General features: G+C 46.5%; 1 protein-coding gene across 1 annotated transcript in view; it reads left to right on the top strand.

Annotated features, from left to right (window-relative positions):
• The window catches only part of LOC146798112 (cytochrome P450 2G1-like), a 1,220,160-nt gene extending 1,200,765 nt beyond the window's left edge, over positions 1 to 19,395 (top strand). The window contains exon 19 of the mRNA XM_085625336.1: positions 17,986 to 19,395. Within this exon, the coding sequence (XP_085481462.1) occupies positions 17,986 to 18,167 (182 nt within the window). The 3' untranslated portion in view covers positions 18,168 to 19,395. The remainder of the gene's footprint in view (positions 1 to 17,985) is intronic.
• Positions 19,396 to 20,148: the final 753 nt, after the last annotated feature.

The following is a 20,148-nucleotide window of genomic DNA, read 5'->3' as shown; positions in this document are numbered from 1 at the left end:
TCTGCAGCTGATGACTGTGTTGGCAACCAGATTGGAGCCAACAAACCTTGGCAACTGCAAGTCTCGTGTGGAGTGAAGATTGACGGTGATGCAGACCAGCAAGGTCTGATGGACTTACCCAGCAAGGGTAAGTGAGGGCAGGCCCGGAGCAATCAGGAGAACCCTTGAAGTTGATGAGAAAGTCTTCGGGTGAGTCACTAGCCAATGGGCAAGCAACCGCAAAGACGCCTTTGCAGGAAAAGTTCCACAGGAGCCCACGGTCACTCGGGATGGGGTAGGCCGCTGATTTTCGGTACCAGTCCTGCTAGGGACTTGGACTACAGATGGTCTAAAGCACAAGTTCGTAGAATGTTGTTTAGGGTTTGCACTCGAAATCAGTGCACGGTTCCCTGGTATTGCTGTTTCTCGTCACTCGTGGGGTCCAGATGCCACAGCTTCGCTGGGGCCTCAAAATGGCCGTCGAGAAGTCAGGAAATCCACTTCAGGGGACGCAGGGACTTCGGACTCCGGCGGGAGCGGTGAAGTTTGCAACCGTTGATCAAAGTTTCTGGTGCCTGCCAAGCAGGGGAGTCACTCCTTGACTCCAAGGGAGATTCTTCAGTCTTCCAGAGATAGTGGAACATCGAAGGGCCAGGATTCTTCTTTGTAGAGCGTCGTCCAGGGTTAAACTGAATTGCATTGGCAATGCTTGGTATCTTATAGTGAAAATAGGGGAGGGACTAGCTCTATGACCACTCCTCTAGAAGGGTCAGGGTAGCCGGTGGTTACACCCACTTCCCTTTGTCCAGTTTCGCGCCAGAGCAGTATTTTTGCATTTGGGATGCATCATCCCAAATGCAAAAATAGCAATTTAAGTAATCTCTAAATTGCGATTACTTAAATTGCGATTGCATTTAAGGAATCTCAAATTGAGATTCCTTAAATGAAATGCATTAAAGTAAAAATATTAGCGATTTCGCTAATAGGGGGAGCAAATTACCATGAAGTTGAACTTCATGGTAATTTGCAAAAACGTTGAAAAATGCACTAAAGTGCACTTTTCAAAGTTCCATTTTACACACACACATGCCCTTGGGGCATGTGTGTGTGCAAGATGTACTCATATGCAGATTTCAGGGGTGCAACAGGGTGTCCTTTTGACACCCTGGCCCCCTTGAAATTGCATGAGCGATATGCGATTCTCTAATTGAGAATCGCAAATTGAGAAAGTCTTCCCATTCATTCCTATGGGCCTCTAGGCCCATAGGAATAAATGGGGAGGTATTCCTTAATTGCGACTCGCAATTTGCGATTCGCAATTAAGGAATGTTTAGAAATTGCTATTTTGTAAGCGATTTCTACATGCATAGCCTTTTTCTATTCCTTATTAGCGAATCCTTATTTTTCGCTAATAAGGAATCGCAAATGGCATTGTTGATGCATGTGCCAGTATATCCTGTCTGGGAGGTGGTGACACCTCCCTGTGACAGGATACCCTTTGTTGGGCTTCCTCCACTGCGAGTTTCGGTCAGCAGCAGGAGGGCAGCCCAGTGTCTGTGCTGGTGGCATCCATTTTGTGATGCCAGGGCTCTAGAAGATTTCTACCGTTTAGTACAGTGGGTACATGTCGTCCCCTCTAGAAGGGTGGGATCATACTCCCACACCAGTTACTGATGTGGGGGTATGATTCCAAGTTGTTTGACACCAAACACGACATGTTTTGATGCAGTCATTCCAAAGTTAGCATTTACCGCAAGGTTATAATGCACTTAAGAGTATATGGTTTAACCACATCCACAAACAGCAGCAGAGAATAGACTCTGCCAGCTGCAGAGGGGTCCTGCTCATGCAGAAGCACCCCCTCACATAGTAAACCAAGCACCCTGCCCTCAGGATTGTTAGGGCCTGCAAGAGGGGTGACTGATAGGTTTATATGTGTGTGTATGGTGAGACATAGGAACCTATACCTCAGTGAGGAGTGCTAACACTACCTCACACAGGCTGCAGTAGCAGGCCTGTGGTGTCAGATTGTGAATGCTTCCCAGGGGTGGCATAATACATGCTGCAGCCCCTGGTAGGCCTGTGAAGTACCAATGCCCTAGGTACCTAAGGTACCATATACTAGGGGCTCATAAGGTACCACAGTATCTAATCACTAGTGCATCTAATATGCACACCAAGTTGTTTTAGAAAGATCAGTAAGACTGGGGCCCTGATTAGCAGGGACCCAGCCAGACTATAGTCAGAAACCAGTGTATACATCAGAAAAAAAGTGGGGGCAACATAAGTGCAGATCCTACTCTCCTACACAACACCCACCCCCCCCAAACGTAGGGACATTAAACTAACCTTGACCAGTTGAGTCTTCATGTTCTTAGTGGAAATACCTCGAGAGTCCATCTGCATTGGCATGTTGGGTCCCAGGTCTATGTTCCACTGTATAGTTCATCCCCTGTAGGGAAAAGGACCACCTGAGCAGTTTCGGATTTTCACCTTTCATCTGTTTGAGCCATAGGAGGGGCTTATGGTCAGTCTGAACTATGAAGTGAGTGCCAAACAAGTATGGCCTCAGCTTCTTCAGGGCCCACACCACAGCAAAGGCCTCCCTCTCAATAGCTGACCAACGTTTCTCTCTAGGGGTCAGCCTTATGCTTATGAAAGCTACTGGCTGGTCTTGACCTTCATCATTAAGTTGAGACAGTACAGCTCCCACACCCAGCTCTGAAGCATCTGTTTGGACAATGAACTTCTTTTTGTAATCTGGACTCTGTAAGATGGTGGCAGTGCACATTGCCTGCTTGAGGTCATCAAATGCCTTTTGACAGCTAGCTGTCCACTGAACCTTTTTTGGCATTTTCTTGGAGGTCAGATCATTTAAGGGGGTCACTATAGATCCATATCCCTTAACAAACCTCCTGTAATACCCAGTCAGGCCCAAGAAGGCTCTCACCTGTGTCTGGGTGGTTGGAGCTACCCATTCCATTATGGTCTGGATCTTGCTCTGCAATGGTTGAACCTGGCCTCCACCTACAAGGTGGCCCAGGTGCACAACCTGACTCTGCCCTATCTGGCACTTAGTGGCCTTGATTGTGAGGCCTGCTTTCTGCAGGGCCTCCAGTACATTCCTGAGGTGGACCAGGTGATCCTGCCAGGTGGAACTAAAGACAGCAATATCATCAAGAAAAGCTGAGCAATAGGTTTCCATACCAGTCAGAACTTTATTCACCAACCTCTGAAATGTGGCAGGTGCATTCTTCAAACCAAAGGGCATTACCACAAAGTGATAGTGCCCACCAGGGGTCGAAAATGCTGTTTTAGCCTTGGCATCATCAGCTAACTTGATTTGCCAATAGTCTGCTGTAAGGTCAAATGTACTGAGATACTTGGCTGAGGCCAAAGTGTCTATTAGTTTATCTGCCCTTGGTATTGGGTAGGCATAAGTCCTGGTGACTGAATTGAGGCCCCTGTAGTCAACACAAAACCTCATCTCTTTCTTACCACCCTGGGTGTGAGGTTTTGGGACAAGGACTACTGGGCTAGCCCAAGGGCTATCTGAGGGCTCAATAACACCTTGCTCCAACATTTTCTGGACTTCAGTCCTGATACAGTCCCTGAAATGGTCAGGTTCCCTGTAGATTTTACTCTTTACAGGCAGACTGTCTCCAGTGTCCACCTCATGGGTGCACCAGGAAGTCTGACTTGGGGTCAGGCTAAACATATGTCTAAACTGATGTAGCACTTGTCTACATTCAGTTTGTTGATGTTCAGTGAGGCTGCTTGCCAAAGCAACACCATCAACTGATCCATCTTCAGGGTTCTGTGAGAGCAGGTCAGGGAGAGGGTCACTCTCTTTCTCCTGGTCCTCATCAGTTGCCATGAGCAAGTTCATGTCAGCCCTGTCCACATTATTATTAGTAGTAGGTTTTGTAAAGCGCGTAGTAACCCGTAAGTATCCCAGCGCTAAGATCCGGACAGCCAGCGGAAAACAGGGGGGGGAACGCAGAGGAAAAGAAAATCAGGGAAACAGGTAAGTTTTTAGTCGTTTCCTGAATCGGAGATATTCTGGTTCTGTCCTAAGGTCACGGGGGAGGGAGTTCCAGAGGCGGGCTGTGTTAACAGAGAAGCGCCGTCCGCCAGTGCGTGCTCTCTTCACTCTGGGGATAGTGATAAGGTATTCATGGTCAGACCGGAGAGATCTAGAAGCTTTGTAGGGTCTGATGAATTTTTTTAGGATAGGGGGGCCTTTGTCCTGTAGGGGTTTGTGTGACAGGCGAGAGCTTTAAACTTAACTCGCTCTCTCACTGGGAGCCAGTGGAGATGTTTCAGGGCTGGTTTGGCCGAGGATCTAGCCGGGGTATTGGTGAGAATCCGGGCCGCGGCATTCTGGATCATTTGTAGTTTATTAAGGGTGGCCTCGGGAGCGCCCAAATAGATGGTATGGCTGTAATCCAGCCTTGATAGAATAAGGCCTTGGATTAACAGTTTCTGGGAGACAGGAGGGAGTAGGGGCAAAATCTTCCTGATGGATTTAAGAAGCCCGAAGCATATCCCCGCGATTTTTTTGGCATGGGTCTTAAAAGACAAGTCTTTTTCAAGCCAAATTCCCAGGCTCTTGATCTCAGACTTGGGTGCTGGGGGTTCACCTAAGCAGGGGGGCCAGATGGTCTGAAGGAGGGGAAACCCCTTCTGACCAAGGAGGAGAATATCTGTCTTTGAACCGTTAAGTTTCAATGATGAAATATTCATCCATCCTTGAATTTCTGCAAGACAATTGTAGAGGTCCGAAGGTTCCTGATTTGGGTGAGATAGGGACACCACTAATTGAGTGTCATCAGCATAGCTGATGATTTTTACTCCGAACGGTGTGACAACCTCCTCCAATGGGGACATGTAGACATTAAATAATGTCGGGCTTAAAGATGAACCCTGGGGCACACCACATTGGAGGGGGGTTACGGGGGAGCGGGTGTCATTCTCCCAGAACTGAAAGGAGCGGTGGTCAATGGAAAGATTTGAACCAAGTCAGCGCAGTGCCCTCGACACCGATGTTCTTGAGTCGTTGGATTAAGACCCGATGGTTGACGGTGTCGAAGGCCGCACTGAGGTCCAGGAGGATCACTGCCACTGATCCTCCTGCGTCCAAAAGGGCTCTGGCCTCCTCCACTGCTGCAAGTAGGGCGATGTCAGTGCCCTGCCCTGGGCGGAATCCAGTTTGCGAGCTTCTGAGCAGATTGTTAGTCTCCAGATACAGCGATAGCTTTTTATTAACTAGTTTTTCAGCAATTTTACTGGTTCCAGGGAGGAGAGAGATTGGCCTGTAGTTGGTCATATCCGAAGGGTCCATAGAAGGTTTTTTAAGGAGCACCTTGACGACAGCCGCCTTCCAGCTGTGGGGATCTTTACCCTGGAGCAGTGAGGAGTTGATGAGTTGAGTGAGTGGAGGGGCGATGGTGGAGGCCACTTTCTTAAGAATGGGTAGGGGGAGCGTGTCCCTGTGGGATCCGCTTTTGATAGTGTCTAGCGTGGTTGAGACCTCTTCAATAGTGACTGGTCCAAGAGAGTTTAGATGGGGAGTGGTAGGGTTTGAGTTAAAACAGTCTTCCTCAGAAATACTGAGGTCGACAGGAGGAAGAGAGACAAGAATTTTCTGGATCTTCTCCTCAAAGAATTTGGCCAGTTTAAGGCATTTCTCTTCAGCTTCCTTGAGGTCTGGCAGGTTCTTTGGTGCAGGGTCTGGGACTTTAAGTAAATCTTTTAAAATAATAAAAGTTTCCTTGGCAGAACAGGAGGAGTTTTCTATCCTTTCCTGGAAGAATGTACTTTTAGTATTACGAAGAGCGATCTTATAGTTTTTTAAGGAGGTACGGAAGACGTCTTTATTGGCTATGGACTTATCCTTCCTCCAGGAGCGCTCCGTTCTTTTACATTCCTTCCTTAGGAGGTTAAGATCAGGAGTGTACCAAGGAGCAGGGCTCACTCTTTTGATTCGCCTAAGGGTGGTAGTTTTAGGGAGGAGTTTGTCCAAAGATGTGGTGAGCCAAGAGTTGAACTGATTGTCAGCAATGGCTGAGTCAGAGACCGGGGGGGGAGGAAAAGTCCTGAGAATGGAAGCCCATTTGTCTGGCGAGAGTTTGTGCCAGCGACGGTCAGTGACCCGGATTTTGGCCTGTTGGGTGGGTGAGATGAAGAGATGCCAAAAGATAGATATTAAAAAATGATCTGTCCAAGGAAGGGGGAGAGGGGTGCAGGTGGTAAGATCCGTGATGTTGGTGAAAACGGGGTCCAGAAGGTGTCCTTTGTCATGGGTGGGTTCTGAGTTGACTAATCGGATGTCAAATGACCTAAGGTCGAGAAGAAGTTCGGACGCGGTTAGGTCCTTGGAGTCTGATAGATGGAGGTTAAGGTCTCCTAAGATGAGAAAGTTGGGAGAGGTAGTCGCTGTCTGGGTGACAGTATCGACGAGAGCGCTAGAAAATTTCCCTGGGGTTCCCGGCGGTCGGTATATCAGCAGCCCCGAAAGGGAGTTCACGGGGATATTTGTAAAGCAAAATGGCAGCTTTCGCAGTCGTCAATATTGGCATCGCTAGATCTACATGAGAATTGTTCTCTGAAGATTATCGCGAGGCCACCTCCTCTGCCAAGGAGTCTGTTTTGGGATTGGATTTGATAGCCCGGAGGTAAAGCGTTGATGATGTCGGAATCCGACCAGGAAGTGAGCCAAGTTTCCTTAAGGAACAAGACGTCAAACTCGTGATCCTGTACCAGAAGGTTGATTTCATGGGAGTGTTTAGGGAGGGACCGACAGTTGAGGAGGCCCAGCTTTAGGCCGTGATTTCCTGAGGTGGTAGTGGCCGGATTAAATAGGCCGCAGTTGATAAATGGTTTTCCTCCCGAATGGATGTAGTTGCACTCGAGTTTTTTCGACGGATTGAGTGCTTGGAGCTTATCTTTTGTGTAAACAAGTCGGCCATCGGGAGAAATGGGCAGAGTGACTGGGCCTGGGTCCGGCTGGGCCCAGACGGGCCCAGACGGGCTTGCCTTAGGCCCGCTGCGCCCGTCCGCTGCGCGAACATGAAGAGCACATGTTTTTATAGGGGGGTTCGGGGCGTGGCCTCGTGAAAGTGGGCGTGGCCTAAAGAGAGGCTCGCTCGCTGATGGCGGCAGAGTAGATTGCAATCCCGCGGCAGCGTTTATTTCGGCTGCGCGGGTGTCACGGAGTGAAAACCAGTGCCCCAACAGAGTACAATCAAGGGTACAGCAGTGAGTAATTAAAACAGTTCAACAAACGATGTTTTAAAAATATTAGCGACGAGCAGAGCTCCCGGCTGTGCCTCAGGAGTGTGGGATCAGTTTTGAGCTCGTAGTCAGCTCGGTTAAGTAGGCGGGGGCGTGGCCTACGTGAAAGTGGGCGTGGCCTAAAGAGAGGCTCGCTCGCTGATGGCGGCAGAGTAGATTGCAATCCCGCGGCAGCGTTTATCTCGGCTGCGCGGGTGTCACGGAGTGAAAACCAGTGCCCCAACAGAGTACAATCAAGGGAACAGCAGTGAGTAATTAAAACAGTTCAACAAACGATGTTTTAAAAATATTAGCGATGAGCAGAGCTCCCGGCTGTGCCTCAGGATATGCATTAAGTCTGTTGACATGGAGCACCCTAAGGGGGCTCCTGGGAGTGCCAAGATCTACCAAGTAGGTGACCTCTCCCTTCTTTTCAACAATTGTATGGGGGCCACTCCATTTGTCCTGAAGAGCTGCTGGGGCCACAGGCTCCAACACCCACACTTTCTGGCCTGGCTGGTAAACAGTCAGGACAGCCTTTTTGTCATGCCAAGCTTTTTGGAGTTCTTGGGTTGCCTCAAGGTTTTTATTGGCCTTCTTCATATACTCTGCCATCCTGGAGCGGAGACCAAGTACATAGTCCATTACATCCTGTTTGGGAGGTTTGAGAGGTAACTCCCATCCCTCTTTCACCAGACATAAGGGTCCTCTAACAGGGTGCCCAAACAGAGGTTCAAAAGGGCTGTAGCCAACCCCCTTCTGAGGAACCTCCCTGTATGCAAACAGAAGGCAGGGAAGTAAAAGGTCCCATTTTCACCTAAGCTTCTCTGAGAGGCCTTTAATCATTCCCTTTAGGGTTTTGTTGAATCTCTCAACTAACCCATTGCATTGTGGGTGATAGGGAGTAGTGAATTTGTAGTTTACACCACACTCCTTCCACATTGCAGTTAGATATCCTGACATAAAGTTAGAACCTCTGTCAGAGATGACCTCCTTAGGGAAACCCACTCTGGAGAAAACTCCAATGAGGGCTCTTGCTACCACAGGAGCTGTGGTAGTCCTTAGGGGTATAGCTTCTGGATACCTGGTGGCATGATCCACTACCACCAGTATAAATCTGTGCCCAGATGCTGTTGGTGGGTCAAGGGGACCAACAATGTCAATCCCTACCCTTTCTAAGGGAACCCCCACCACAGGTAGTGGTATCAGGGGGGCCTTTGTGGTGCCACCTGTCTTGCCACTGGCTTGACAAGTGACACAGGAGCGACAAAACTCCTTTGTGTCTTCAGACATGTGTGGCCAATGAAAATGTGGTACAAGCCTGTCCCAGGTCTTGTTTTGGCCCAAGTGTCCTGCCAATGGGATGTCATGTGCTAGGGTCAAGAGGAACCCCCTAAACTTCTGAGGAATTACCAACCTCCTGGTGGCTCCAGGGGTAGGATCTCTAGCCTCAGAATATAGGAGCCCCTCATCCCAATAAACCTTATGGGACCCACTAGCACTCCCAGCAGCCTCAGCAGCAGCCAGCTGTCTGAGGGGTTCAAGAGTGGGGCAGCACTGTTGCTCTTTGCTCAGATGTTCCCTGGAAGGTCCCCCTGCCCCCAAGAACTCAAACTGACAAGGCTCAAGTTCATCTGGGGCAGTTCCTTCTTCAGGCTTCTTCTTCTCCTCCCTCAGGAGGGGAATCTGAGATCTGAGACAGAGGGGAAGGCCCAGCCTTAACCCTACTGCTCCTCCTCTTGGGTAGCACCTGGTCCATAGTTTCAGAATCCAGAGCTGGTTCAGCTTTATGCATTTTGGCTTGTGACCGGGTCACAGCAAATACCTCTGTAGGTATGCCCAACATCTCAGCATGAGTCCATAATTCTACTTCAGACCAGGCTGAAGTCTCCAGATCATTGCCCCAAAATCATTCGACAGGGAGGTCTGCACTGGCTACTACCTTGTTGAGGCCAGTTACCCCTCCCCAGGATAAATTCACAACTGCCAGGCTATGGTTGGTCCTGGTGTTGATTGCATTGGTTACCTGGTACATTTCACCCAGGATGATCTGTGTAGGGTCCACTAGGTCCTCTGCCACCATGGTGACACTAGCACCTGTGTCCCTAAATGCCAAAGCCTGTTTGCCATTTATGATAGGCTGCTGTTTGTACTTGCCCAGATTACTGGGGCTCACTAGGAAGGACATATGAAGGTCTCCCTCACAAACTAGCAATGCCTGTGTTGGTACTCTAACTAGGCCAGAGTCCACATCAGAACCCAGGGTCAACCCTACTACACCCTTATTCTGAGTATTACCTCCACCAATGACTGCACTAGGGGGAACAGTTGCCTTAGGGGCTGGAGTGGTGGTGGTTTGGTCTTTGGACTTTGTACAGTCAGAAGTCCAGTGCCCTATCTGCTTACAGAATTTGCACCAGGGCTTCTTTTGGCCTTTTCCCTTTGCAGATTGTGACTCCCCACCAGTTGCAGATTTTTGGGGCCCTTGTGAAGACTTCTGATCTTTAGATTTATCCCCACCTTTATCTGAGCCTTTAGGATCTTGCTTCTTAGTGTCACCACCTTGGTTCTGTTTTTTCTGCCTCACCCAGGTTCTGACCCATTTGTCTGCCTTCTTTCCCAATTCTTGGGGAGAGGTCAGATCAGAGTCCACCAGGTACTGATGCAACAACTGATTCTGGCAATTATTAAGGATATGTTCTCTCATTATAAGATTATACATTCCCTTAAAGTCAGTTACTCTACTACCAACCAGCCAACCTTCTAGAGCCTTGGTTGCACAATCAACAAAGTCAGTCCAATCCTGAGTCTGTGCTTTCTGGGTGTCTCTGAACTTCAACCTGTACTGTTCAGTGGTTAAGCCAAACCCATCTATCAAAGCACTCTTCAGGGCTTCATAATCATTAGCATCCTCTTCTCTAACAGTGAGGAGCTTGTGTCTACCTTTATCTGAAAAGGAGAGCCACAAGATTGCTGCCCACTGTGTCTGGGGGACCTGTTGAACTTTACAGGCCCTCTCCATAGCAGTTATCGATTTGTGGATATCATCCCCACTCTGGTAGGGAGGAACAACCTTGGACAGGTTCCTACGGTCTGGAATGTAATCTCTGCCTCTAGGGACACTGTTGCTGCCACCAGGGATATCTAACCCCTCCTTCTTAGAAGCTCTTTGGAGCTCGAAGGCTTCCCTATCTAAGGCCAATTGCTTGGGTCTGAGGGCAAGCCTAGCTTCCTCATACTGGAGCATCTTGAACCTTCTTTCAGAGGAGGACTCCCTGGGATAGGTGGAGTTCCTCTGTGGAACAGATTCTCTTCCAGAGTGGTATGAATGGTCAGAGTCCCTTGAGAGGGACCTAGGCCTTTCTCCCACTTTGTCTGTTCTCGTAGGGAGAATTCCTCTGTTCTTTTCAGACCCTTCTGGGCCTGGCCCTTCAATCACAGACTCCAGATCATCTTGATTTTAATCATCAGACCCAGAGCCTATGGCTGACCCACTCCCTGATGCAGACCCACTAGCTCCTAAAGCTTGTCTCAGGTCATCTGCTACTAACAGACCTATCAGGTGTTGTGATGAGGGACTCCTGCCCACCCTCAGTTGTCTTTCAAAGCATAAGGCCTTCAGTTCAGTGTAGGCTATATCTTTGTACTGAGATGGGGTGGACCCACTGGCTCCACCTTGGTGAGACATACTAGTGTTGTGCAGTGTTGAACTACCTACACTAGTTGAGGCCTACTGGACCTAGCTTGAGCTGTAGCAAGGGTGTGCTTATCACTTCACCAGCAGCTCTAAGTTCAGTAGAACTTATTGATACTAGCTTGACTTTTATATGTACCTTGAGTACCTTTAGTGGTTTTCAGTTAGTAATTCAAATAGAGATTTTCTGGTAAAACAATGGCAAGCTGGAATCCCACACGCTGCCCACCAATGTGAGAAGTTGGCCTGGCATATGCTGGTCACTAGTTATAGTGGCCACCTTGCACCAGTCCAATTCGACGCTTATGGTAGATAGGTTTAAGACAACCTTTTAAAGAAAGCTATCCTAGTGGTAGCTGTGGAGAGCAGCCTTTCAGGCTAAGTCTCTGAGGAATGTAAAGCAGCTTGTTTTACCTTATAATCTCTTGAATTACCAAATGAAAAGGACACCACACAGGTATATATATCAAATATATATGTATTTATTCTTAGATACACTCTACTAATCTCTTTATTAGATTAGAACCCAGATACACATTCAAATGTCAACACTTCTCAATAAATTAAGCACAAATATGGCTGTAGCCCTAGGGGCGTACCAGACCATGTACTAAGAAAATGGTTTAACAAACTCGACTTGCAAAATGAGAAGGCCTAGGGCCTTGGGAATCGCTGGGGCTTCACTTCTGCAGTGTTAGCAGGTAAGTAATCAGCCCACGGGAGACGCGTGCAGTGTCTAAACACAGCCACTGGTTTCCTGATGGTTTCAAAGGCACAAGTAGCGGTTTGTAATTTAAAGTTTTAGGGCACTTTGGAGAAGTCAACCAGAAAACTACTTACAGGGTAAGTATTTCGAGGGCCAACACACACTTGGGCACCGGAGTGCACGAGTTACCTCACCCAGGGAAGCCGGGTGCATAGGTGTCTTTTGGTGTCGGGTCGCGATGCTGTTTTCAATGGAGATCACTGAAGACTTGCTGCTTGTGACGACTGGAGAGGTGTCCGCTGGAATCCGAAGATGGATTGAAGTTGAAGAGGACCTGAAAATTGAGGGGACAGAGTTCAAAGTCACTTGCCAGTGACCGGTGGCCAGCAGGATGGATGACCACTGATGTCGCGTCGCTTCAGGTCGTCGAAGGTGATTTGTCTCTTCGCTCACGAGGTCCAGGAGATATCGATGATGACCAGATGCTGGGTTCGGAGGGTCCCACAACGTCTGCAGCTGATGTTGGTGTCGGCTACCGGATTGGAGCCAACAAACCTTGGCAACTGCAAGTCTTGTGTGGAGTGAAGATTGACGGTGATGCAGACCAGCAAGGTCTGATGGACTTACCCAGCAAGGGTAAGTGAGGGCTGGCCCGGGGCATCAGGAGAGCCCTTGAAGTTGATGATAAAGTCTTCGGGTGAGTCACTAGCCAATGGGCAAGCAACTGCAAAGATGCCTTTGCAGGAAAAGTTCCACAGGAGCCCACGGTCACTCGGAATGGGGTAGGCTGCAGATTTTTGGTACCAAACCTGCTAGGGACTTGGAGTATAGATGGTCCAAAGCACCAGGTCGTTAAATGTTGTTTAGGGTTTGCACTCGAAATCAGTGCACGGTTCCCTGGTATTGCTGTTCCTCGTCACTCGTCGGGTCCTGATGCCACAGCTTCGCTGGGGACTCAAAATGGCCTTCGAGAGGTCAGAAAATCAGCTTCAGGGGATGCAGGGACTTCGGACTCTGGCCCGAGAGGTGAAGTTTGCAACCATTGATCAAAGTTTCTGGTGCCTGCCAAGCAGGGGAGTCACTACTTGACTCCAAGGGAGATTCTTCAGTCTTCCAGAGATAGTGGAACGTCGAAGGGCTAGGATTCTTCTTTGTAGAGCGTCGTCCAGGGTTAATCTGAATTGCATTGGCAATGCTTGGTATCTTATAGTGAAGATAGGGAAGGGACTAGCTCTATGACCACTCCTCTAGGAGTGTCAGGGTAGTGGGTGGTTACACCCACTTCCCTTTGTCCAGTTTCATGCGAGAGCAGGGGCAGGTAGCCCCTGAACCAGTTTGAGCTGGCATATGCACAGAGGAGCCTACTGCTCCCCCAGTGCAGGACTTCAAAGCACTCTAAGAGTGCACCCACCCAGCTCCAATACACTAAATCCTGTCTGGGAGGTGGTGACACCTCCCTGTGACAGGATACCCTTTGTTGGGCTTCCTCCACTGCGAGTTTCGGTCAGCAGCAGGAGGGCAGCCCAGTGTCTGTGCTGGTGGCATCCATTTTGTGATGCCAGGGCTCTAGAAGATTTCTACCGTTTAGTACAGTGGGTACATGTCGTCCCCTCTAGAAGGGTGGGATCATATTTCCACACCAGTTACTAGTGTGGGGGTATGATTCCAAGTTGTTTGACACCAAACACGACATGTTTTAATGCAGTAATTCCAAAGTTATCATTTACCGCGAGGTTATAATGCACTTAAGAGTATATGGTTTAACCGCATCCACAAACAGCAGCAGAGAATAGACTCTGCCAGCTGCAGAGGGGTCCTGCTCATGCAGAAGCACCCCCCTCACATAGTAAACCAAGCACCCTGCCCTCAGGATTGTTAGGGCCTGCAAGAGGGGTGACTGATAGGTTTATATGTGTGTGTATGGTGAGATATAGGAACCTATACCTTAGTGAGGAGTGCTAACACTACCTCACACAGGCTGCAGTAGAAGGCCTGTGGTGTCAGATTGTGAATGCTTCCCAGCGGTGGCATAATACATGCTGCAGCCCCTGGTAGGCCTGTGAAGTACCAATGCCCTAGGTACCTAAGGTACCATATACTAGGGGTTCATAAGGTACCACAGTATCTAATCACTAGTGCATCTAATATGCACACCAAGTTGTTTTAGAGAGATCAGTGAGACTGGGGCCCTGATTAGCAGGGACTCAGCCAGACTATAGTCAGAAACCAGTGTGTACATCAGAAAAAAGTGGGGGCAACATAAGTGCAGATTCTACTCTCCTACAAATACCATCAGGTCTCAATGACCGCCTGGAAATGAACTGCTTCTTATAAATTCACCAACCAGTGATAGATACCCACATCTGGTCAGACTTTATAGACTAGGACAGCACAAATTTGGTTGACATGCATATAACGCACAGGGAAGGTGTATTAACGTGTTTTCACATTGTGTTTTGACATGGTGATGAGTTTCACTAAATGTAAGGTGTCTTTTTTGTTGGAAATTTTGTTTTTTACAGAGCAATCACGCTTCCGCTTGCTCTCATTCACTTATGTCTTTCGATGTATCTTTTTTCGCGATTTATAAGGGAGCTTTGATATGTTGATCCCAGCGGCTACATGCCGTTATAGGCTATTGGCGCTATCTTCTGCATCATTTTATTCTCTTTGCAGTTTATTCTGCACAGTTGCCTTTTATATCAGTATTCGCTGCCTTACACCCTGCCTGCCACTGAAGAGATCCTTTTTCCTTGAGGTTTTGTCAAATTGGAACATTGCGCATAATTCCCGCTACGATTTATAACTATTTTGTTTCATTCCGGGACTTTTTCGCCTTTCCTATAGTTAATACATTGTCAAGATGGCGTCAACTTTGGAAACAAGTGAGTCCTCTTTCTATGCCTTTTTCCACAACGTTTTTTTAATCATCCTCGCCGTCTTGGGCGTCATACACTTCGGTACGGAACTCACCAAGATGAGCACAAGCGAAGTTTAGATGGGCGAGGATTAAATGATGTGAGATACATTTGAGTCTGTTCATTAATCCAATTGTTATCAACGGCCTGTGATAGAATTGGACTTAGAATGTTTTGTAACTAAAAAAAAAAGGAGGGTCACATTAAAGTCGAAGATAAGTGTTTTCGTTGTTGACATGTTCATTGACCTTCCTTATGTAAAATAAAGTATCCATAACCACTATGGCTCCTCCTTTGTCTGCCGATTGTAAAATCAATGGAGGGTTGTTGGCTATGCTTTTTAATGCCTGAAGGTCTTGTGTCGATACATTTTTGGCATGATGTTTTTTGAAATTCAATTGTTGTAAATCCTTCTGTACCAAAATTTCAAAAGTATCCAACATTTTATAAGATACCGGAGGTTGAAAAGTACTTTTAGGTTTAAACTTGGTGATGCCGGTCTCTGTAGTGGCTTCCGCAATGTTTTTGTCTCGGGCGTCATATACTTCGGTACGGAACTCACCCAGATGAGCACAAGAGAAGTTTAGAGGGTTCATCATTCGTCCACAGAAAATATACCGCGGTTAGACCGCTCGTATGAGCAGATGGTATCTTCAGTCTTGTTAATATAGCTGACAGCTATATATTTTTTTCTCTCGATCTTAACATCGTGTGGAACTGATACACGCATTATGTGGAAACTTTCAACAGTAAGTGGGCAATTGTATACCCTCTCTTGTTCTCAGCATGTATCCAGTTTAGGCCTGGTATGGAATATGCTCACTTATTTCCACTTTTACAGGAAAGGTCACGCTCGGAAAACGCTTTACCAATTAACATTTGGCACCACGATTGGGGTAAGCGCATTCAACGCTTTACAGCATACATCTCTGAGGGGCTTGACAATTACGCCACTCATCTCTTTTAACATATTCTTAGATGATAGTTGTCAACAGCAAGTCTGGTCTACACGGATTTCGTTTTGGTGAGTGAGGAACCACAGTTAAACATCACCACATGGTTTTTCTCACACCGCTGTGAGGTCGTCATTATCGGGCACACGTTTTTGAGCACTGCAATTTTCTGCCGTCATCACTTGGGTCTTATCACTATGAACCTTGTCTTTTTGTGCACTAATTCTTGGAGTTACACAATGTTAACTTTTGGGTGTTGCATGTAGATTTAGGGTAACCTGGAAGGATTTATTTAACAGAACACCAGTGCAGTTGCACTTGAGCTCACAGAGTTTTCAACACAATTGTGCATGAAAGTAATGTGCACTGTAATATTGAGGCAAGTTGGGAAATGTTAACCAATCAGAAATATGAATAAATTGGTTTTGAGTACTTGGGGGTGGGGTGGGGGAGCTGCCTTATTGTATGTCTGCTGTAGTAATAACACTTTAATCCAACTTGTCTTCAACGAATGGGCAGTGCGAGGGTGCTGCCACAAGAAGGTCCTATTAAAAAGAATTGTGTTTGCGTATTAATTACACTTCACTGACCCCATTGGAGTGTAGAAAACCACTAGCACCACCTCACACATCAAGGGATTTCACGTATTCAACCGCACTAAAAGGCAACCAAAAGTATTCTCCCATCAGTAACTCAAACCATCCTAGAGCCTTACTCACTTCCCATCACTGACTTAAGACACAACCAATGAACTATCGTTTATGGTCAAAGAGTGCGTTATTTCCCTCCAATGCTTCAAAGGAATCGCGTTTATATGCTACAATCCAAGCACCGAGCTCAACACACTAACTCCATGTCGCCCACAAGCCCAAACAAAGGCATCCAGCTTATTTGCCCATCCTCCCACCATCTAGAAACCAAGCTTTCTGGGTTTACCTTGATCTCCCACTGTCTTCTGAACGGCAGCCTAAGCGTAGCGGATGCGCACCTAGCACGGTTTTAGAAAGCCTGCAGTGAATCATGCATTCTATGCAGGGGCCACACTCGTCTGGAACAAGCATCCCACCAGAATCAAAAGATGCTGTAAGAAAGCATTAACAAGCAAACGCTGATCATTCGAGCTTTGAAAGGGAGTGATTTCTCTTGAGCACAGACCAACATGTGATCCCAAAGAGACTCGACTCAGAGTTGAGGTAGATTCACTCACTGCATTGAAAGCTCGAACTAATTAAGAGGCAGCACGCAGATCAATCCTACAAGTGTCATATCCTGCGCTCGTCACTCAAATCTCCTCTTTCCAGCTCACAATGCCGTGAAAATGTGTAATTCCGACTGCCTCCCTAAACAAGCACGCACCACAGATGAGCCGAACGCGAGAATCAAAACCAGTGGTGCGCGCGCACCACATAGGAGCGGGGGACGAGGGAGCCTGTCGTCTGTGCCGCGTGCTGATGCACGTCCTAGACACGGACGGGAATGGGCGGAGCAAAGGCGGGACATGCGCCCACCTTTGCCCAATTGCGTGCTGCTTTTTTTTTTTTTAAAAGCACGTGAAAGCCAATGGCAGATGGGGAAAGCAAAACCACATGCAAAAGCGTGTGGTCAGCTTTCAGAACCCTGTACAAGAGGTCTCGCGCTGCACGAGCAATGCTGTGTACTGCAATGCTAGGCACAAGACCTAAAAATGGTGTTTGCCCATGTATGATAGCCACCCTAAGAAATGTTGGGCCTGAATCACAAAGATTTTGCTACGAGTGGGTATCACTTACTCTTGTAGTATTCCAGACATGACAGCAGAGCTTAGAAAGGGACTTGTTAGTCCACCACATATATGGTTTACTATGTATTATAAGGAATAAAATACGCTCCAACTCATGTCATGAGGTAACTGCAAGGGATGCAAGACTAGAAAAAGCCCTTGGTCGGGGCTTTGCACCGCTATACAGTCACTGATGTTATTGGTTACTTGTAATATTTTAATTGAATATGTTCGGTGCCTTCATTCCATATATAAAATCCATAATTTTTGTGAATGATTTTTTAATATATTTATCATTATAGTTTACTTCTTTTACACCAGCTTTCTTCTTTAAAACACCTTATTAGTATTTAATAGTGCATTGTAGAAATTGTTACTCATTCTTTTGTATATTTTTAATTTTGAACACATTCATTTTGAGTAAAAGAAAAAATAAAACAAGTAAAAGCAGATGGTATAATACTGGTTTTAAGGAACGAATGTTATGTATGCCATGGCAAAAGTTTGGACTGGATTTAAAATTCTTGGTGTATCTACAGACAATTGTGTATATATTTATACCTGGAACATCTTACTCAATTATGTGGCTGAACTTAGTGACACCCTTTGAATCTTCTATCATAATGTCCGGTTTACTCCAGACCGTAACAAGGCCAGGAATCTAATTGTCCAACTCAATTTTCACTGTTCTACCTTTTTAGGGAAACGGATATGCCTTGGGGAGAGCCTGGCCCTGATGGAACTGTTTCTCTTCTTCACCACCATCTTGCAGAACTTCAAGCTGAGAGCACTTGTCGACCCAAAAGACATTGATATCACGCCGGAAAGCAGTGGCTTGGGAAATATTCCACGCCCATACAAAATCTGCTTCCTCCCTCGCTAAGAGCCAAACCTCTCCATCAACTACGATCGAACCTTACTGAAAGTCAGCCATTACGGGGCATATTTATTAAGGTTTTGTGTCACACATGTGAAACGCAAGGGGACATAAGGGCGATGCAAAACCAAAATGAGATTCATAAAAGCCACTTTGCATGGCCCTTAGTGGCTTGATAAATTTAGAGTAACGCAAGTCAGCGCAAAATTGCAGCAGGGAGGCGTCCCATGGGTAGAGCGTGGGTGGAGTGTGAGTGTTCCCACGCATCCAACCATGGATTCTGACACATTCCAAGATTTACCAACATTGGTAGATCTGCGAATGCATCAGAATTCTACACCTCCCCACCAGAGGAGCAATGGGGAGCAATATATTTACTTCTCCTCGTTGTTTCTTCTTTCTAAGTGTGCTGCATTCTGCAGGACACTTGGAAAGAGGAAACTGTCTCTGAGGATTGTTTTGTGCAGGAAGGTTACCCCTACCTGCACAAAAACAATCCTGCCTACAATGCACGCACCCTTGCAACATGACGCATGGGTGCCTGCATTGAGCTAGGTAGCCAAAAGTGTGCCAGCACTAGGAAAAGAGAGTAATGGTACTGGTAAATAGCTTTATGAGGCAGATTTTGGCTGAAGTGATCATTAGTGTAATTTGGACCAGCCCATTTGAATTATTCTGTCATTCCTTGTGAGGTGTAGCTGCTACTGTCTCAGCTCCAATGGGTATGGAGATCTCGTTTGTGGAAAAAGCTGGGAGAAAACAACCCACCTCCAAAATCAGCTCTTAAGTAGCGTCTACCAAGTATTTAGGCCACACAATGCATACAACCGAAGAAAAATCAAAAACATTTTATTTGTTCATAACTTTATCAATTTTTGCTTATTTGTTGTTATCAAAATAGATCATCCATAGTCTTGAGCAAACAATTGTATATTTATCAATAAATTGTAAACATCCCAACCTTCAAATACACATTTTTCCAACACACATCCTAAAACATACCATTCATACCCAATAACTATATTCATCCATCCATTCATACTAAACAACAAAGTCTGTAGGTGGAACATCTTGACCTGAATGATTGTACTTTTAGATTTTATGTACAGACTGATAAATCAAAATCTGAACTGTATCTTACATTCATTAAGCATGTCAGTATTATATTTTTAATTTTCATATTACACTTCTTTCTGTACTTGCTGAAGATTTAGTAAAAAATTCAAATTCTTGACAGGTGTCTCCAAGGCTTTCTTACTGGTTTCCTACCCGCGTTTTGGTGCTAGTGGTCAACGACCACTCACCTTCTTCAGGGCGCAATAGGATGGAATGTAAATATAACCTCAATAAAAACAAGGAGAAGGAACACAGAGGGGCAGATTTACAAGCCCTGTATGCCACTTTTGCGCCGCCATTGCGTCACTTTCATGAAATAGGAGCAATCTAAAATGAAAAAAAGAACTATTAAAACGTTATACGAGCTAGTGCCCTAGCTTGCTTCATCTCCTGCTAGTCCTCAGTCACACTTGCACTCAAAACGAGCTCACACTGTGTAAACCATATGCAATCATTCCATGCTTTTACTCTGAAACACACAGTCACATATTATAATTAATGTGCTACCTTATATCCTGTCAATCACTGTGATCTAAATTTGATTACAGTGAGTCGCCAGACGGCGCAGGCTTCCAAAGTGAGCATGACGCAATGATATATGGAAAGGGGTTCCTGGTGAGGGAATACTTAGAAGAAAATGTTTAGAAAAGCACCATAAATAGCTCGCATTACATCATAGGCACGAATAAAACAAGGCATAACCATATCTATAAAGATATCTATATTGCCAGCTCCAGCATCGGAAATAGAACACAATACACTAAAAAGGAATATACAAAAGACCAATATTAAGCAACCAAGCCCATAGGTATGGGACACTGAAACAAAAAAATGCTGTAAGGTGAAATAACCCGAACTAGATATCCTCTCA

Source organism: Triturus cristatus, chromosome 9, assembly GCF_964204655.1.
Source record: "Triturus cristatus chromosome 9, aTriCri1.1, whole genome shotgun sequence".
Taxonomy (NCBI): domain Eukaryota; kingdom Metazoa; phylum Chordata; class Amphibia; order Caudata; family Salamandridae; genus Triturus; species Triturus cristatus.
The sequence above is the reverse complement of the archived record's forward strand: the minus strand, read 5'-3'. Positions and strand labels throughout refer to the sequence as shown.